This window comes from Pan troglodytes, chromosome 4 (assembly GCF_028858775.2).
Source record: "Pan troglodytes isolate AG18354 chromosome 4, NHGRI_mPanTro3-v2.0_pri, whole genome shotgun sequence".
Classification (NCBI taxonomy): Eukaryota; Metazoa; Chordata; class Mammalia; order Primates; family Hominidae; genus Pan; species Pan troglodytes.
The window spans coordinates 156,754,449-156,774,629 of NC_072402.2; the positions used below are offsets into that span (position 1 = coordinate 156,754,449).

At 39.4% G+C, this 20,181-nt stretch overlaps 1 protein-coding gene across 31 annotated transcripts in view; it reads right to left on the reverse strand.

Annotated features, from left to right (window-relative positions):
• The window catches only part of EBF1 (EBF transcription factor 1), a 402,216-nt gene that overhangs the window by 365,052 nt on the left and 16,983 nt on the right, over positions 1 to 20,181 (reverse strand). For all 31 annotated transcript variants that reach the window (XM_063811625.1, XM_063811629.1, XM_063811624.1 and 28 more), the window contains one exon: positions 10,317 to 10,385. In XM_063811625.1, the coding sequence (XP_063667695.1) occupies positions 10,317 to 10,385 (69 nt within the window). The remainder of the gene's footprint in view (positions 1 to 10,316; positions 10,386 to 20,181) is intronic.

The window sequence follows — 20,181 nt, forward strand, 5'->3', positions numbered from 1 at the left end:
ATTCAACAACTGCATTTCTAGTTCCCGTCATTCTTTCTTTTCACAAAAACAAGCCCTAAGCATCTAGTACACAGGAGGGAGGCACTGTGCTGAGCATAGTCACTGCCCTCTTAGGCTTACAACCTACCATCCAAAGCGCTCATCTACCTGCCTGTGCTCAGCAATACCACAAACAGCTAAAATTAGAATTCCATAGTTGGAAAGGGTCTTAGAGATCTCTTCCTTCAGTCTTAACCAACATGTAGACTGCCTCAGAAGAGTGCAATAAAGCCGTGGAATTTGCCCAAGTTCGATACCTCTGGGTATGAGCTAAAAGGCGACTTTAACCCGGGGATATTTTTCTTCTGCATCATGATCCCAGTCTAAAATGGCATTCTTCTATTTTTAAAACATATATATCAATATATTCTTTGTTTATACTTGCTATTACTATTCCAACTATTTTTGGGGGACTGGGGGCAGAGATCAACCCTGAGACACTGAGAAAGCTGCATGAAGCCAGGAACTATGTTTGTCTTTTTCACTGTTATACCCCCAACCCTGAAAACAGTGCATGACATATAATAGAGGCTTAATAAATATTTGTGGAAACAAAACAATGAATGAGTCTTTATCTAAGGAGACTTAGCTACCATGATTAACTTCAGTAAGGTAATTGTGCTCAAAAGAAAGTCCCATGGCAACGATCACATTAAGAATGAAGATCCACATGGAATATATGATGCTCAAATTGCAAGAGCTACCTGATTTTAAGCACCTGTTATGTGCCAAGCCCAGTGCTAGGTGTCTCAATCCTCACAACGCTTCTAAATAGAAGTGACTTTTCCCATTTTGAAGATGAGAAAACTGAGCCCCCTGAGGCTCAGCTACTAATAAGTAGCTGTGGAGGAACTGGATCCCTTAGCCAATGCACTCCAAAATCTATGCCTTTGCCATCATACTGTGCCTTCTCCCAGATTTCTGTATGGATTACTGATTTTTTTTTCAAGCAAATACACAATCAAATTAAATGAGGACATAAGAACTCAAACATTGCTCCAGCAATGAGTACAATAAACAGTGTCACATATGTATATATGCATATATGTGTGTGTATATATATGTGTTTATATATATGTGTGTGTATATATACATATAAAATCCTGAAAGTTAATTGTGACATCAACTAAGAAAGCTGGCTTGGTAAATAGGTTTAGAGTAATACATGAAAATGTGCTGTGGATAGCAAGAAAAATGAAATAAAAGAGACATTATGAAATACTGAAAACAGTGTTTTTAGCTGAGCAATTGAGAAAAGGGAAAAAAAATCAGTCTGGGAGATAGGAGATGTGGAGTTTCTAATCACTTGCTTTGTCACCAATAAAGTGGATAGTTCCTTAGGCTGTGTGCCTCAGTTTACAGATCTGTCAAATGGAGTCAATTTGTGCAAAGAGAATTTTCTGAGATGGTATACCCCGACGTGCTCTAAAACGCTGGAAGTGCCATTTAGATGTAAGCTACTATTAAACTCACAGTGATCAGGGGTTTTGCTTGCTTTGTTTTAAGGTGCTCATAGACCAGGATTCAGATGCTGGTCTTTATGAGCCAGATCAGGGCACTCCCATTTCTACAGCTACAGGAAGAACAACTCAGTGTTTAAAACCATATTCTGAGACATATCCCATATATCTAACATTAGAATCTGGCTTTAGGAAAACAACAAGACTGTGTAGAGAAACATGGGTTTTCAACTGTTGGTAACAGCTTCAAAGATAACCAGGTGAACCCTTAACCAACTTTCTTTTCTAAAGAACTTTTTAAAAAATGAAAAAGAGACTGCTCTCTTTTCATCTTTTTTTTTTTTTTTTTTGGTCTCTGTAGAGTATGTGCGTGTGTGTATGTGCGTATGTGTGTGGTGTGTGTAGCTAAACCTGATGCAGGTCCATAGTTCTTCAAATTAACTTTCCATCCTGTGAGGGGGCTTCAGCCAATAGTGCACCCAAGAGTGTTAAAAGTGATATTTTCAGATATTACTAACAGATCAGAATACTTATGAACGATAAGCACATTAAAAACAGGTGGGGAAAATCTCAGTAGTTTACCTCTGGAAAACAATAAATAAATTGCAAGCAGCATGACTGTCTGATATTCAGGTGGAGTAATAAAGAGCTTTAGTCAAATCATGGTTGCTTCAGGAAGGTGGAGGAGGGAACAACCTTTTGACCATTAGAAAAGTTACCCAGCTGGGCTCCTGACTCCTCGGCATGCACCAGCAGAGTCTAAGTCGCGTGCACCACCCGGCAAAGGCGGAGAATTCACGGCACTGGCGGGGAGCAGCACCACATCAAAAAGCAGCAGCTGATGTCATGAAACAAAATACCCTATCATTTTACTTTGATAATTTTCAATTCATCAATTAAAAAAGAAAAGAAAAAAAGTTATTTCAGCCTTGAAGATGTCATGTCCTGAGCCCCAGTGTTCACACCCTACAGAAGGGCTCTTCCTACCCACACATGGTATCAATATTAAGTTAATTGAGCAGCAAATGAGCAAAAAAGTTCTTGAGGGATTCTTGATATTGATTAAAAGGACATTTTAAAAAAACCCACCACAAACTTTACATGAACCAAAATTTGAGAATGTCGCCAAAGCCCCATAAAATATGTATAATAGCGACAGTGTCCAGATTAAAAATGTACATGGGCAGCTTGATTACTATTTTCTGGTTTTTTCCCTGCCCTGGCTCTGAAAGTGTTAAAGAAAACAATAAAAGAACAAGTGAGTGTACAGGGTAGGATTTACTGGCATTTACTTTTAATCTATGGCCCTTCACTCTGTAGCTTATCGGGCCTCTGTCAGTCCTTTTTCCCCCTTTATATTTCATGAGGAGCCCCCCATGCTGCTACTGAGAGACAGAGCCCAAGTGTCTATGAGCTTTTTGTCAGGTAAAAAGAGAAGAAAAAGGAAAGGAACAAGAGGAAAAGCAAAGCTAAGAGGCATCTATTAGATGTCACTAGGCTTTTGTATTCATGTCAATGATTCAGGATTAGAGTATTTGAAATAATCTTATTGAGAGGAATCAAAAGGCCCACCGAGTGAGAGGCTGCTCTGTAGCATATGGCAAAGGCACGAACAATATCTTATTAAAGATGTGTTGGCTAACACCATTACTTTATATTATATTACAAAACTATTGTGCCTCAAACAGTTAGCAGGATGGTATAGTTACCAAGTGCCATTTTGGAGGTTATTGTGTAGGATCAAGCTATATAATTTGCCAGCATGTCTAGCTCAGTCATGACAAGTAGGGTTTAGGGCATGTTTGCAACTGGAACCAAGCACTTCACTTTCAAAAATAGAAATTCCCAAAGCACACAGGAGACCACTCTGTTCCCACTGAAAGTGGAGTACACATTTCATAGATGCAACACCAATGGCCTGTCCTTCCCCAGAATCAGTTTAATTAAGTTTGCATCATTTAACATATGTGACACCCCCTGCCCCACCCATGAAAAATGTAACAAAGATTTTTTTTTTTTTGCATGACTCCCCTCCCTATTAGGAATACATGCACAGACACACACACACACACACACACACACTCAGCTTCACACTTTAGCAGGATTAGGGCAATTAAAATTCTATTATAATAAGTACTGTAATGTTAAAACCTTCTTTTGCTTCTGGACAAAGACTTGTAACTGGAGAAATAGTTTGTAAGGGAGATTTTTCTTCTTCTACCCACACCTTTCAAGGCAGGGAGCAATGAAAGACAAACCTGTACTGTTCACCATATTTCATTGATTGCAATAGGAGTATTGAGGTCACTTTTATATTGTCCTGGATAGTATGTAGTTACGCGGTTTGTAAAGAGAGGAATGGGATGGGGGGCTGTGAGAAGGAAGAATCAGTGGTCGATTTCAGATAACATCTCATGCAAATTAAAGTGACCAAAATACCATCTCTTTACACAGGAACCACTAAATGGACTTTTTTAAATCTGGTCAATTTTTATTAGAGAGTTAACCGGGTGCTGGCAGGAGAGGGAAATGAGGAAATGAGGGGAATTTATCAATGGAGAGTTACACTTGGAGAGAGTTTTTCCCCCCATTCTAAGCAACTTCTTTTAGGAAAGTAAAAGCATGTTTAATATACTCATATATTCTCATTACAAAATGATTGTGCATAGTTACTAATGGGACACACAGAGGACTTCGTACTGCTTTTCTGTATTTTTCCAGAACTGTTACAAAAGCAAAGTTATGATGACATGGGATTAAAAACCTACACCACGGGCTGATACCCGGGCCATGCTACACATACACACTACTGATTCTCTGAAGCTCCGTTAAATACATTTCTTGGAAGTTGCTGCCATTATTTCCTTTACAGGAAAACCACTGTTGTTCATTATACAGTGTCTGCAATAGTATTATACCATGTAAAAGTACTTTGCATTATGATACATTGTCAGTGTATTTGAAATGCATTTTAATGTATCCTGGTTGTGTATTTGGGAATAGCTGATAGCAAATGGAATATAGACTGCTATTAGCTTATTGTATTAGTTATTTTCTTATCACGGTAGCAAACTGCACACAAATGTACGGGGCTCATCTCATATTCAGAATGGTATTATCTGATATGTGATAAAATTTAGAATGATACTCATTCACATAAGTCTCATCGCTAATAATCACATATGAATTCCCACTGAGAAGACAAATGTTTAAACACACTAGGGTTAATAAACAGTCTTAAATTCATGCTCAGTGTCAATGCTGGCTTTTCACTTTTGAAAAAATGCAAACCTCTCAAACCAACCAAAAACACAATAATTATCCTGCCTAGGGCAATTTTAGAGAGTGAATTCCTCCTCCTTTTATTTTAACCAAGCAGTCAAGGTTACAAATCAGGTGGTATAAAAGGTTTATCGGAACGCTGAGAAATGCATTTACGCCTCTGGTTCTTCATGCCCCACACAGCCATTTGTGTATGGTGCAGAATGATTATGCATTGGTGGTGGTTGGTCCTTCTAAAAACTGGATGAAGACCAAAATAAGAAGAGTTGAAAGGGCATTGAAATGAAATCATGAAACTAACTAAAAGCCTCATTTGCAACTTTAATAAAATTATATATTTATGTTCATGTTAATTGAGGACTTTATGTGGATGACAAAAAATAAATAAATATTGGAATTTACCTCTGATTATAAAAGACAGAGGAAAGCCATTGATTTTGAAAGGCCCAGATGCCTTTACAACCCTTGGCAAATACATACCACACCCGACCCAATGGTAAAAAGTATGTGGGTGGATGGATGGATGGATGGATGGATGGATGGATGGTTAGATAGATAGATCTCTCCTAACTCTAAAGTTTTTATATTGTTTTCCTATTATACATATGGGCATATATGTTATATAAATACATTGGGGTCAATTTAATGAAGAAAATTAGCTTGGTGATAAGGCAACACTGCACTTTTCTGAAAAGTCTTACCACAGAATTTACACCTCTTAGAAAAAGAATGAGTCTTCAATAAACTTGTTTATCTGAGCAACCATAACATGGTTAAGCTTTTCCGTTCATATGATGTACATCATATAAAATCAACAGGCAAATGGGCATTCTAATATTTTCATTACTGAACATTCTATTTCAGATAATCATAAAACAAACCCAATTCGTGTTACCTAAATGGAAGTGATCTAGATGTGGAAGATCTTTAGACAAATCTGGAAAAAAGAAATACAGGCATTTTTTTCCTTTATAGGAGACCCTTGCGTAAGTGTGACCTGAAGTAATTCCAAACAGACTAGGTTTTTCATTTTACAAAATTTGTGTATTTTTTTATGTCACATGTCAAGGCCTACATCCCATAGCCATACACATAGATACAGGAATTCTTAAAAATGGGGGAAAAAGGCATGGTAATTCTGTTAATATTACAATAAACAAACTCAAAATTCTTACAGGTACATAAGTTGACAAGCTTTTAACATCCACGTTTTAAATATCGGCTTTGAGGAACCCAAAACTTTTAGGTTGCTGGAGCTACATTATATCCTTTAAAAACTAGGTCTAAATTCACACCAATAGGAGAACATAATTTGAGATGGAATTTCATCCTTTAGTATTTCTATCTACTAAAAAAAAAAAAATCCACTTGTTAACAGATAAGGATTCATTGCACAAGGAATGATGCTCACATTGTCACCCTTACTTAATGGTTCATTTCATCAATTGCACTAATTCTAAATTCAAACAAACAAACAAACAAACATTAAGCTGCCCCCATCCCACCCCACTGCAAATAAGCAACAGAAATCTAGCCAGAAACTTCAGGAGTCTGTGTGAAAAGAAGCCTCCAGCATACTTTGGAGAAAGAAATGTTTTTATAAGACCATCTGTATTCATCTATGTCATTGCTCAAAGATAGTTTAGGAAAATAAAGAGTTTGGGGAAGCAAATTAAGAATGAATGGTCATCCTAACCAGATATGGAATAACAGTCTGCATACTTAATATATTCAGTTCCGACATTTATTACAAAGTTTCCATATAGAAAGTGAAAGATTTTTTAATAGATGCAGAAAAACTGGGTTCCCAATTCAGACTACCTTATGTGACTTTTGTCATTATCATCTTTTCTGATTCTTACAAAGTAAACCTAATTAAGAACCTCCCTCATTAGTCTTCCAGAAAAATTAGCACAGCTTATGCTAATTACTCCTGCAAAATTTAATAAACTCGTTGAAATGGGAATAGTCTAATGAGGTTTTATTTATTGAACTAAGATAACTCCAAGGAAAAAGGTTAGGACACAAGGATATCCAATGTGGTAATAAAACTCCTATTTATTCAATTTCTAAACATGAAGTTTATTGCAAACCTTTTAAATTCAAATATTAGTTACTGTGTGAATATGTTAAATCAATCTCCACCTTAATTCAATAACTGGAAGTCATTTTTTGCTTTTTACTTTAACAATAATTACCACACATAGCCCTTTACCTCAAAAATAATGAAATCTGCTGTTATTAGTTCCTGGTTATTTGCTATTAAACATAACACATTTGACTTTTCCCATGTCTATGCGGCTCAAATATCTGGATCACTGAGTGCAGGCTGGGTTATGTGCTTCTTAATCAAGCTATTTGGCACCACACAGAAATGTAACCTGGCATTCAACTCCAGATGTGCACTTCCTGCATTTACAGCAATTTTTCTATAAACTTTTTTGAAGTGACTTGACAAATTGTCATGATTGTAAAAAGAATTGGGGTCATATTTTTCTCAGTCTGTGCATGCCATAAGGATGAAGTATAATAGAAGCCCCTTTTCTAAATCACAGTTTGCAACTGCTGATTTTGTTAATTCTACTTTTTTGATAGAATATGCCAGGCTGATGTCCCAAAGTCAGTGGCAGCAAATAATACAGCCAAAATTTAACACAGAAATAGCTTGCCCTGCACGATTGCACTATGACCAGAAAGCCTCTTCTCTCTACCCTATAAATAGTTTTCCTGAATAACCACTGCTAAAAGTCTTTTGACTGATAAAAATAGCAGTGTTCTCCCAAATTCCGAAGGACAAGCAAAGAGAGCTAAAAATTATTGGTGCTCAAAAGTTGACTGCGTGTTAAAACCATGCTAAATCCTAACGCAAGGATGGCCTGTACCCTCAGCTCTGTAATTGCATATTGTATGCATCTTTTGAAAACAGTTACTATTGCTACTGAATGCAGGCCTCATAGCCTATTTTCACAAAATATTCAGGGATTTGCATCCATAAATCTGAAAGCAAATCAAACCCTAAGCACGTAACACAGATATTATGCAATCAGTAATATAGAATCAAATTGGAAACTATGAAATTCAAACACGGTTGCCATCATTTTTTCCCCTTTGCAGCAATTTTACGGAATTGAAAAATCTTTTCTATTTTGCCCTTTCTTGCATAAGTTCTTCTCTTGTTGTTATTCTCTTCTCTCGCTGTTAAGAATGGAAGTTTCACATATCAGCACAGACAGGACTGGAGCTTTTAAAACCTTTGGCAGCCTGAAGGACAAATAAATTCTGAAAACTCAGATGCAAATAAAAATAGCTAAATGGGGTTTTGCATATCAACTGGCATCACTGCATGAAAAGATAGTTCATCAGAAACAATGGCAACAGCCAGCAAATAAACATATGCTGTGGGGCTTGTGCACATACACTGAGTTTCAGCTGTTTTTAAAGTACTCCTATCTGAAGAGACCAAGATTGGCTACACACTGTTTTCTACTTTGTCAAACCAAAAGGGGAAAAAAATGAAAAGGATAAATGTCATGAGTAATATCCCCAAAGCCACCAACAGCATAAAGTGCATACTTATTTTGCCTAAATTGTTTGAACTACCCCAGCCAAGAAAAGGTTTTAAGTACCCTTCTGGGACAGATGCAAAGCGGCAACAATAGAAGCCACACTAATGCAATCCAGGTAACACAATCCTGTTTCAAAAACAGGGGCCGGGCTAATTACAGTGCTGCTGAGTCAAGTTTCTTATGCCATCGCAACCCACAGGAACAGGTCAAAATCAAATGTTATTCAAACCACAGTCATATCAACCTTCTATATCAGAGTCACAGCTTCAAACCAAATGAAGAACTTAAAAGCTTAACCCATTCACAAGCGAAAAAAAAAAAAGTCTTTTCATTGAGGGTGGCAAGGTAAGGTTCTTGTCATCATCTAAACCAAAAGGAACTACATGGCAGAACAAAATGCTTATAGTTTCAAAGTTTTGGGGACTATTTGGGCTGGTCCTTTGATCCGTACACTTTCTTTTCAACAGAGGAGGAAGAAAAATGCTTAAAATAACAAATGATATTTTGGAGAGGTAAATTTAAATAAAACAAACCAGCATAAAGGTTAAATTTACTTGTGACCTTATTCATTTGGAGACTTATGTTCAATCACAGAAAAAGCAACTATATGAACAGTATATCTGCTTTTGTAGATAAACATGTTATCCTAATTCTATAGGTAGCACACACATCACCATATGTCAAACTTTCTCATCTTTTAACTTTGAATCAAATATACTAATACTCTTATATGGAGCAAAATATATATATATTTTAGTGAATACTAGTGAGGAATATTTAGTTAAAATATCTGATTGAAATGTAACCTTTATAAAGCTTCTTGGCAATCAATTGGGTTTATGCCTGAAGACTCACATAAGTCAAAATCAACAATCAATCTTTTGGCATAAATTATGATGAAGCGAAGTAAATATCTTGTTTTTTGTTGTTGTCATTGTTAACTGAAAAATGATAAAACAAGCCCAAAAAAGGTAGAAAGAAAGATGGGGTTTTTTTCTTTTGTTGTTGTTGTTGTCAAAAATCAATATTGCTGAAACCCAAAAAGGGACTTGTGTTCAACCGTTGGTTTCCTCAATGAGGGATCGGTCAGTCTTATTGGCAAGACTCTTTTTCCAGCTAGTACAAGATGCTAGCTCTTTTCCTAGCTGACAATTGACAGTATCTATAAACCTTCCAGGCCATTTAACTCTCAATGAGTAATGCTATGTAACAAATGGTTTATCATACATGTTTCCATACAATGAATTTCAATAATTAAAATGTAAAATGAATATTTGGAATGCGACTTTGCATAATGCGTGCACACTGACTCAAAATTACACCGAACAACTAAAACAGATTTATTGTTCTACGGTGATTTACTTGGTCATGTCAGATTAGTAATATGGATCTGTTTAAAAACACAATAATTAAGACAAGCAGGATAAATTAATCAACTTACAATATGGTCTCATACTGCAATCAAATCCGGCAAATAACAGTAGAAAATCTTGGTTCACAGATCTCTTTAAACTGCTTTTATGCATAAATAAAACCTTAAAGTGTAGATGGATTACGTCCAACAGAACTACTGTAGCTAAAAGTGATAATGATTCAAACATTTTTCAAATAAAAGTTAAATATTTATAAGCACCCAACCACATTTCATAAATCACAAACTATTATTATTTTATTTCTGAAGCTTCCTGGCACAGCATGAGGATTGAGCCACAGAAAGTCAGGAAAGAAAAAATATATTCCTTTAGGAGCATGAATCAGACAAAAACCGGAGCAATCCAAGGAACAGGCCTCTAAAAGAACATTCCATATGGCTTTCCCAGGAATCAAAATCGCTCAGCACAGCATAAGTCATGACCAACAGGCAAATTTCAGCCACATGCATTCCTAACCCTCGCCCATGAGCAACACAAGGGCAGGTGTTTCATTATAATGAGGAATAAGAATCCAGTGAAAGAAGAGTGGTCCCTACCTGTCAATTATCACTGGATCTGAGGGAGTCTCATTTCGGTTGCCACAGCTTTTCTTGTCACAACAGCGGCTATGGAGCAAAAGCGAAAGGATTTAGTACAACCATTACAATGTAAAATCATCATTTAGGCAGACAGAAGGCTCAAATTGCTGGGTTGCAAATGCTAGAATTACCACAAAGCCATACCTGGCAATCAACGGATCCCTGGGACAGAAAATTCTATTTGGGTCACCTATGGGTTAATGGCCAGGCTTAACCTCTCCCTGCTCAAAGAAGGAGGTGGGGGAGAGGGGCTCTCCCAGAGCCAAGACTCAGAACCCCAAGATGGGGTCTCCCCATGACTGCCCGCGGTGCTGGCAGAGTTCACTGTGAAGTGCACTGTTATTGCATCTACCCAATGAGAATATTCAAGGTTGTGGGTGGCTCAAACGTTCTTCCCTCAAGATCACACTAATTGTGTGGAACGCATCAATAATGAGGTATGAGTGATTTCTCCCCCTCCAGTCATTTTGTATTAAATGGATTCCGTTTTCTTCTCTTTTCTCCTTTATGGGTAGCATTTCCTTCAACCACAGCCTTTCCAAAAATCCTACAGCTAGGTTTGCTTTTGAACCATTTTCACGAGAATAAAGGTAAAACACAATAATTAAGACAAGGAAGGGGCAAGATAAAAGAAAGTGGAGATTCACATTCCTCTGGCTATAAAAGCCTGTTCTGACCCTCACTTAAGTTTTCTGGGGGCATTATGGACATTGGAAGTAAAGGTTAGCACAGCTCTGTGAGAGGATGCTCTTTATGTTAGAGAAGGAACAGCCTATGGGCTCGAAAAGTACCTATTACTAAAATCTCCCCTGCCAGTTGTGGCTGCCAGTTTTTTAAAAACTGAGATGCCTTCTAAAGGGTGAACATTTTATGTTTTTGAAAAGTACAATGGTCAACAGAAAACGATCCATCTGAAACTTGTTTGCAAATAAAAACAAGATCTGCACCAGGGGCATACTTATAAAAGCAGTGAAGTAGATGGGGAGGGAGGTCCTCCAAAACTTACATTTCACCAAGCACCACAAGCAATATGCACTTCTTGCTCTTACACACACACGTGTACACAGAGAGAGATGCACACATACGCGCACACTTACAACTTAGTGAATCATACAGCCTAAATTTAGAGGGCTGCTGGAGGGGACCAAATATTGAACTTCATCTTCAGGACCCAGAAATATACTCCTGCGTAGGGAGTCCTTCACCAAAATTGGAAAGTCTCTTTTCTTGCCATAACTATGCCTCTGAGAAGAGAATTAGTCTCCACTCTTAAGTGTCTTCTGTTTTTCTTTCATGTCTTCGGAGAGTAAGAGTAAGAACTGTATCTCCTTTGTCAAAGCCTCGGCTAAAACCACTCTGTCTACCTTATAGCCTTTCACCTTCTGATTCAGAGGGAACTATTTCCTCCAGGCCTGAGTTCTGCTATATACTGCTACTTTTGGGATGGAAAAACCAAAGTATCATGATATCTAAGAGACAGATAAAGTAACAAGTAGTTGAAGCAGTGGAAAGTACAAGCAGTTGAAATGCATGCCAGAAAATACATAAAAATATAACTCCTTCATCCCTGAACTCTGATCCCCTATACCTACATTTCATGGGCTTCTCAGAATAGTATAGTGGTTAAGAACACTGGTTCTGAAATCTGACAGAGCTGCCTATGTCAACTTGAGCAAGGTAATCCACCTCACAGGATCTCAGTTTCCTCATCTGTAAAATGGAGCAATTGCAGTATCTACCTCTAAATGCCAGGGAACAGGCTTGAGGCAATAAGGGTATAAAGACTTGGCTTCATGACTGGCCTCACTAAAGCCACAATGAAGCATCATTATCACCCCCTGCACCTACCCTCTTCAGTCCCTTCCTCCTTCAAGTCCAGGCAAATCTGCCCTGTGCTCTGCAGAAGCAGCAGGTCTCCAAAAGCAGCCCATCGACAGAGCCCACGTCTCCTTTACCCATGGAGGAAAACTGCTGGTTGAGAAAAACCTATTTCTCCTTCATTTTCCTTTTCAAAACAGCAAGTAGGCAATGCAAGCTGCCCACAGACCTGCCTGGGAGAAATGTCCTCCAGGAACTCCTCCAACCTGCTTGCTGATAACCATGCACAAGGGTCTGTTTTTCAAGCCTATCTGATTTTCTCCTTCCCCACTACACCATCTCCATCCAAGTCCTTGGACTCTGCAGTGGCTGCCTACTTTTCTGTCTCCACTCTGACCCCCTACAATAGCCAGAGTGAGCTTTTCCAAATGTCAGTGGTACTGTGCCATCTCACTGCCCAAGACCTTTTAATGGCTTCCCACTGCACTTAGAACAAATCCATGACATGACATGATACCAGACCACCTCCCAACCTTCTGCCCCCTTCCTCCAACTTGCCAAGCTCCTACCGCACTGGCCCATTTCAATCCCTCTCACTTGTGCCCTGTTCAATCTGACCTCAGGCCCAGACCCTGGCCGACTCTTGCCTGGCGGGCCTCTCCTCCAACCCTTCCCTAGTTAGCCAATCTTTTCTCACCCTCAGAGCTCAGTCTATAGCTCCTTCCCCAGAGAGGTTTGGCCTGACACCCCACCTTTAATCTAAATTAGGTTTTTCCTGTTTTTTTTTTTTTCCTTTTAAGGCACTTAACTCAATGCAAATTATATTTTTACATATATGTGTGTGTATTTTTTGTTACTGTCTTTCTCCCTCTTCTTATTCTTCTCTTCCTTTAACTCATAGACTTCGTAGAGGAAGAAACTATCAATTTTACTTACCTAATGAGTGGCATAAGGCCTGGGGTAGAATAGAAAAGCTCAAATATTAATTGATTGAATAAATGAATAATTTTATGAATGAATGTTATGTATTGGGGGGCAAATACAATCCAGAAGAATAAAAGGGTGACAGATAAATCCAAGGCATTGTTGATGGAAGGAAGGTGCACCTCATCCCAACCTGTAGAACAAACCACCTCCCCCAAGCATGCCACACCAGGCCTGAGATTTTTCCTTTTCACTTAAGCACGGTCATCATCTAAAAATAAAAATGTCCCTGAGAGCAGCCAGATGAACTGAAGCATTCCTTTCTAAGGGACCCAGGGAAATAGGCAGATGCAAAGAGCAGAAGTGTCGAAGGACATATAGAAATGAAATGGGGAGAATGAAGAAAAGTAGAGAAAAAAGAATAAAGGGCTGGAGTTCACTCACCACTTACAAAAAAAACTTTAGGCCAAGTATGAAAAATAAGCCCAACATGTCTCCTGTTTCTTGGGTCATATCACTGCATCACATAGTCATTATTCCTGAAATGGGCTACTTCAGCTTCTGTTCTGCACCTCAAAATAGTGTCTGCTACAAAATAATGTCTACAGTATGATCCTGTTAAATATATATATACACACACACATACATATGTGTGTACATACATACATATGTGTGTACATATATGGATGTGTGTGTACACATACATGTGTATATGGAATTCTGTGCAGCATTAAAAAGAATGAAGGTAGAGTTAGAAGCACTGGAATGGAAAGAAATGTACAGCATATTGTGACTTGAGAAAACCAAGTTGCAGAATACTATTCAAAGTATGGCCCCATTTCTGGGAGAAAAATGAAAGCATGAAAGAGTGAAAGGGAGAGAGGGAGGGGAAGAGACAGTTTTTACAAGTATGGTTCACTCCCTCACTTCATTCAAGTCTCTGCATAATGTCAATGGCTTTAGAAATGCCTTCCCCTCCGGGCATGGTGGATTACACCTATAATCCCAGCACTTTGGGAGGCCAAGGTGGGTAGATCACCTGAGGTCAGGAGTTCGAGACTAGCCTGGCCAACACAGTGAAACCCCATCTCTAATAAAAATTTTAAAAAAAATTATCTGGGTGTGGTGGTGGGTGCCTGTGATCCCAGCTACTCAGGAGGCTGAGGCAGGAGAATCGGTTGAACCCAGGAAATGGAGGTTGCAGTGACCTGATATCGTGCCATTCCAGCCTGGGTGACAAGAGCAAAACTCCGTCTCAAAAAGAAAAAAGAAAGAAATGACTGCCCTAGAGCACTCTAGCTCCTTATTCTGCTTAACTTTTCTTCATAGTACTCACCATGTTGTATTTTATATTCATTTGTCTTTTATTGTCTCTCTCACCTGAATATAAGCCCCACAAAGACAGTCATAGACTGTTTTGTTCACCCCTATATCCCCAGCAACTAGAACTGAGCCTGGCACACAGTATGCCATCAGGAAATATTTTTTAAATGTAGGAACTTCAAAGAGTTAACCTATAGAGAGTGGAACAGGCAGTGGGGAAGAATGGAAGACATGCATTTTATTTTTATATTTTTGCAGTGGTTTGCTTTTTTTTTTTTTTTTTTTTTGGCACTCCCAGGCTGGAGTGCAGTGGTGTGATCTCAGCTCAGCTCACAGCTGCCTCAACCTCCTGGGGCTCAAGTGATCCTCCCACCTCAGGCCCTTAAGTAGTTGGGACTACAGGCAGATGCCAACACGCCCGGCTAATTTTGTGTATTTTTTGTGGAGACTGAGTCTCACCATGTTGCCCAGGCTGGTCTCAAATTCCCTGGCTCAAGCAATCCACCCAGCTCGACCTCCCAAAGTGCTGGGATTACAGGTGCAAGCCACCACGCCCAGGCTAGTGTTCTGCTTTATATGGCAATATGCTTTTACATTAAAAATTAAAAATCAACCACAAGCAGTGGAAGGAAAGACTTCTTGTAGACTGAGCTGATATCAAGCCCCCTGTGGCTTCCTAGAGCCGAGCAGAGTGAGGACCTCTCCTTTGTTGCCACAATGCTCTTTCCTGCCCATGTGAGTTCTCCCTTTTCAGGTAGAACTGCCCATAGTTCTTTCTGCTAAGCTCAGAAGGACCAAGAGTGAGCACCAACCTCCACTATACACAGGAGGAAACCAGGAAGGAAAAGCTGAAAGGAGAATGAATTCACTTATGTTTAAGGCAGAAGAGGGCTCATACTGAAACAATTCCGTAGATGAAACAGATGCAAAAGCACTTAACGGAAAAAGTGACAGTGTTAATAAAAGAAATCACAATGATAATTAGGTCCTCATTACTGTGTGACTGATGGACCTTCATCCGTTCAAAGCACTATGTTTTAGGCTCCTACGATGTGTGTTGGGCACTGTACCAGGCACAGACTTGGGATTTGCTCTCTCATGCTGGCTTCTTGCAAGGCTTGGAGTTTCCTAATTTGCTTTGTTGCCAGGGTAAGATTTTAAAAGCAGGCCACTGTTTACATCCCTTCCGAACCTGCAACCCCAGTGACAGGAGAACAATGTGGCCAGTCTCAGGCATAGGTAGCCAGCACCTGGTGTGGTACCTACACTACGGACTGAAATCAGCAGCCCTTTCCTCAGCAGGATTGTGTGTCTCCCAAAAAATTCTGCACATCCAGAGAAAAGTGAACTTATGAGTCTCTTTCTTACCAGCCTAACACAGGTGGCGTATTTCTAGAGCTTCATAAACTAGAGCAAGAAACACCTAAATATTCCCAGTCATGGGATCGGCAGATCCTCATCTTAGGGACAAGGAACTTTTTCCTATGAATAGTGTCTTTCTCAACAGGAGGAAAGCATCATTTCAAACTTGTAAAAAACAAGATGCCTTACCTATTTCCCTAAAGTGGCTAGAGACTGAGATCTATGATTTATCTGAATAGTCTTATTAATAGTTATAAAGATGACTTGATTTTAAAGAATCCATTACATAAATAGGCTCTTCTATCTTCTGTCTTCCTCCCATGTCTTAAAGTAAGTGATCCATCCTCATCACACTAACTCAAGTACCTGAGCTCACAGGTCTGTCTCATTCTGCCTTACCTGGGACCAGCCCCATCAAGGACTCCTCTTCTGTTTTGCATTTGCCATTCTTCCCTCCCTGGTTAATTCTTTCCTTCAGTTTGCAAACGTTATCAAGTTTTCCCATTGTCTAAAATTTTAAAAGGATGCTCCTTCTTTTCTCTGAGTTAGTTTCTTCACTGCCGACATCCTTCTTATAAGAGTCCCTGTCACTACTTGCCATTTCAACCACATAATACGGGCATCCAGGCCCTCAGCATGTACTTGAATCTCCTCTTAAAGTTTACCAGTGACTGTCTGGTGCTTTCTCAGCCTTCATGTCCATCTGGATCTCTCTAGCACTTATTATATGACTCCCTCTCTTTGAAACACCCTCCTTTAATCTTTTTTTTTTTTTTTTTTTTTTTTGAGATGGTGTGGAGTCTCGCTCTGTCACCCAGGCTGGAGTGCAGTGGCACAATCTCTGCTCACTGCAACCTCCACCTCCTGGGTTCAAGTGATTCTCGTGCCTCAGCCTCTCGAGTAGCTTGGACCACAGGTTCACACACCACCACACCCAGCTGATTTGTGTATTTTTTGGTAGAGATGGGGTTTCACCATGTTGGCCAGACTGGTCTTGAACTCTTGGCCTCAAGTGATCTGCCCACCTCGGCCTCCCAAAATGCTGGGATTACAGACATGAGCCACCGTACCTGACCTCCTCCTTTTATTTCTATGCTCTGTATGCTCAAGCTTCTTTTTCTGAACTCTCTAACACACCCTGCCTTCTTGCTAAGCGTGATTATTCCCCCCAAGAATATAGCCATGCCTTCTCTGTCTGTTCTCCCTCCCTTGTCAATCCCATCTAAGCCCATAGCTTCAACTCTCACCCTTGGGAAACGACCTCTGAAGTCAGTTATCTTTGACCATAACTTTATTTCCAGATCCAGAACTCAGGACCATCCACCTGCAGGACTCTCCACAGAGAAATTTTGGCTGGACTGAAACAGACGTGCCCAAACACTTCATGCACCCTCTAAAATCCCCCTCCCTATTCCTGCTACCCAACTACAAGTATTTCCTCCCTTCTCTGAATAGACATAGCCCTTTGCCTCAACCTCTCATCACATTCAACCCTTTCTAGAGTGCAGTCTCGTTATCTGCCAACCAATATCATCTCCCAGGCCACACCATAAGCTCCCCTACTACAGAACGAAGTCTTCCCTGGCTCTCCGTTTTTGAGTGTTTTGCACATAGTAGGTGCTAAAAGAATAAATGAAAACATCCTTAACTCCCACAACTAGAATGAACAAAGTGCATGAATGTTTTGGTAGACATTTCACTTTGATTCAAAGTTCTTTTATCCTCATTCACATCAAACAACTGCGCACCAAGTACTTAGCCCCACACTGCAAATATTGCTGTTACTGCTTCTATTAATACAAATACTCCTACTATTAATAATAACAGTAGATATTCAGTACTTAATGTGTGTAAAGCCACTGTGATAAGCATTTGTGGGGATTATTGCATTTAATCTTAATCACCAACTTATGAGATAAGTAATATTATCCTCCATTTCACAAATAGGAAAACTGAAGACAGAGGAACACCCAGTAACTTCCTTGCCTTCAAAAAGCAATCAGTCCAGCAAAGGAAGACAGATTGTGGGCAAAAAGTTACAAATGTGCTGAGTGCTATGAAAGAAAAGCACAGCAGACAGTAGTCCCCCTTATCCATGGTTTTGCTTTCCATGGTTTCAGTTACCTGTGGTCCAGTACATTTTTTTTGTTGTTGTTTTGAGATGGGGTCTCTTTCTGTCACCCAAGCTGGAGTGCAGTGGTGCAATCAGGGCTCACTGCAGCCTGGATCTCCTGGGCTCAAGCTATCCTCCCACCTCAGCCCCCTGAGTAGCTGGGAATACAGGCATGCACCATGCCGGGCTAATTTTTCTTTCAGTTTTTATAGAGATGGGGGGTCTCACTGTGTTGCCCAGGGCAGTCTTGAACTCCTGGGCTCAAACAATCCTCCCACCCTGGCCTCCCAAAGGGCTGGTATTCTGTACAATATTTGGAGAGAGAGATCACATCCACATAGCTTTTAATACAGTTTGTTTTTATGGTTGTTCTATTTTATTACTAATTGTTGTTCATCTCTTATTATGTCTAATTTATAAATTAAACATTATCATAGGCATGCATGTATAGGAAAAATATAGCGTATGTAAGGTTCAGGACTATCTGCAGTTTCAGGCATCCACTGTGGGTCACGCAACACATCCTTCATGGATAAAAGAGGACCACTGTTTACAGGACAACGTAACAATAGGACTTGACTCAGGCTGAGAGCCAGGGATGCTTCCCTGAAGAAGCCATGCTTAAGTGGGAATCTGAAGGATGGAATCAGAATAAGCCAGTAACAGAGAAAGGAAGAAAAGGGAACTCAAGGGAGCCCTGAGAACTCATGGTCCTATAAGAAACCATACACTGATGAGGGAAAGAGGTCTTTCTTAAACAGAGCTCTGGGAACTAGGTTCACTGACCAAGCATAGTTCTTATTTTCCATCCACATTTAAACACAGGATGTCAGGATGCCCTTTAATCAAATCTCTTCTAGAATCGTGCTTTAGAAAATCGTGTGTGGGGCCGTATTATTTTAAGAGCGTAGCCAACAGGTATAGCAAAATGTAATGATGATTGATATGATAGATTCCAATTTACCAAACAGGCAGAGACTCTCTCAGAATTTCACAGAAAGAGCTCCATGTCAAGTCAAAGAGGTTTTGTCTCTGAGTGGTAATAATAATTATAATATAATCCAATGGTGGCCAGTCCCTTAGCCAGCCCAGGCAGTGGGGTCACCTTTCAGACAGAACACAATGGATTTTTAAAATTTGCAACCACCTGAGACACAATTCTCTGGTGTTTCTCATTTTTTCTTTTTTTTTTCCCCTTTGCCTGCAACAAAACAGAATCATACCAAGCCTTGTCTTGTCGATCTAAATTCTCTGTGTCTCCTTCACCATAGCCAACCTACTATAAATATACAGCTTTCACGACATCAACACAAAGTTTTATTGTGCCGTTAGCTTTGATAGAAAGCACTGCAGAAAGTTGTTTAGAAATTAAATATCTAAAACAAGCTATTTTAAAATCCAGGGCCCTCACTATTTCATGTCTGCAATGAAGAAATTTCATCTTGGGGAGAGCAAGCTGTCTTTCACACCATATGGCTAATGGTGGTGCATAGCAATTAGCCAGCCTGATTAATGGGGAACAGACTCTAATTTTATGCTTATAATTGAGCCTGCATTTGCACCCCTGGTGCAAATTCAGCACATCCCAACTTCCACTTAAAACAGGCAAGAAATCAAGAGAAATAGGATGGTGTGGAAAGTGAGAATTTTTTTCCTAAAGCCCCCTAAAGAGCATCAGATTTGCAATTTAAAAGACTGTTAGCCACACAATAGATGACAGGTTTGTGTAATAGGGTCATGGCAGCCTGGTAAACAAACAGTACCCCTTATACATCTATAGGCAGCCAGGAAAACCCGTAATCTGTAACATTAGCAGGATGACATTTTGAATACGGCTTTTCCCTCTTAGCCACGCAGTACAAACATCATCATTTGCCTTCAGTGGCTTCAGAATTTTATTTTTGCTATTTTTATGTTTCTGAAAAATAGAAAGAACATCAGCAGTAAAGCACACCAACCAGCATAATAAAGTACTTTGGACCAGTGAATTTTAAAAACAAGAAAAATATAAACTGCATTAATAGAGGGTAGGCCTGTGTGTGAAAGGCATAATATATCTTTAAATGTTTCAAGAATAGAATGATTTCTAGCATAGTCTAAACATGTGCAGATATGAGATGCAAATCTATGATATATAGATGTTATTTGGCCTATTGGTTGAGATCCATCTTCCTGTCTGTTTCCTATTTTGCTAGAATCACATGTAGTACAACATGGAAAATTCATTCTAATGACATGCTAATTGTAAGAAGCCAGAACAGAGATATGGTCAAAAAGATAGTA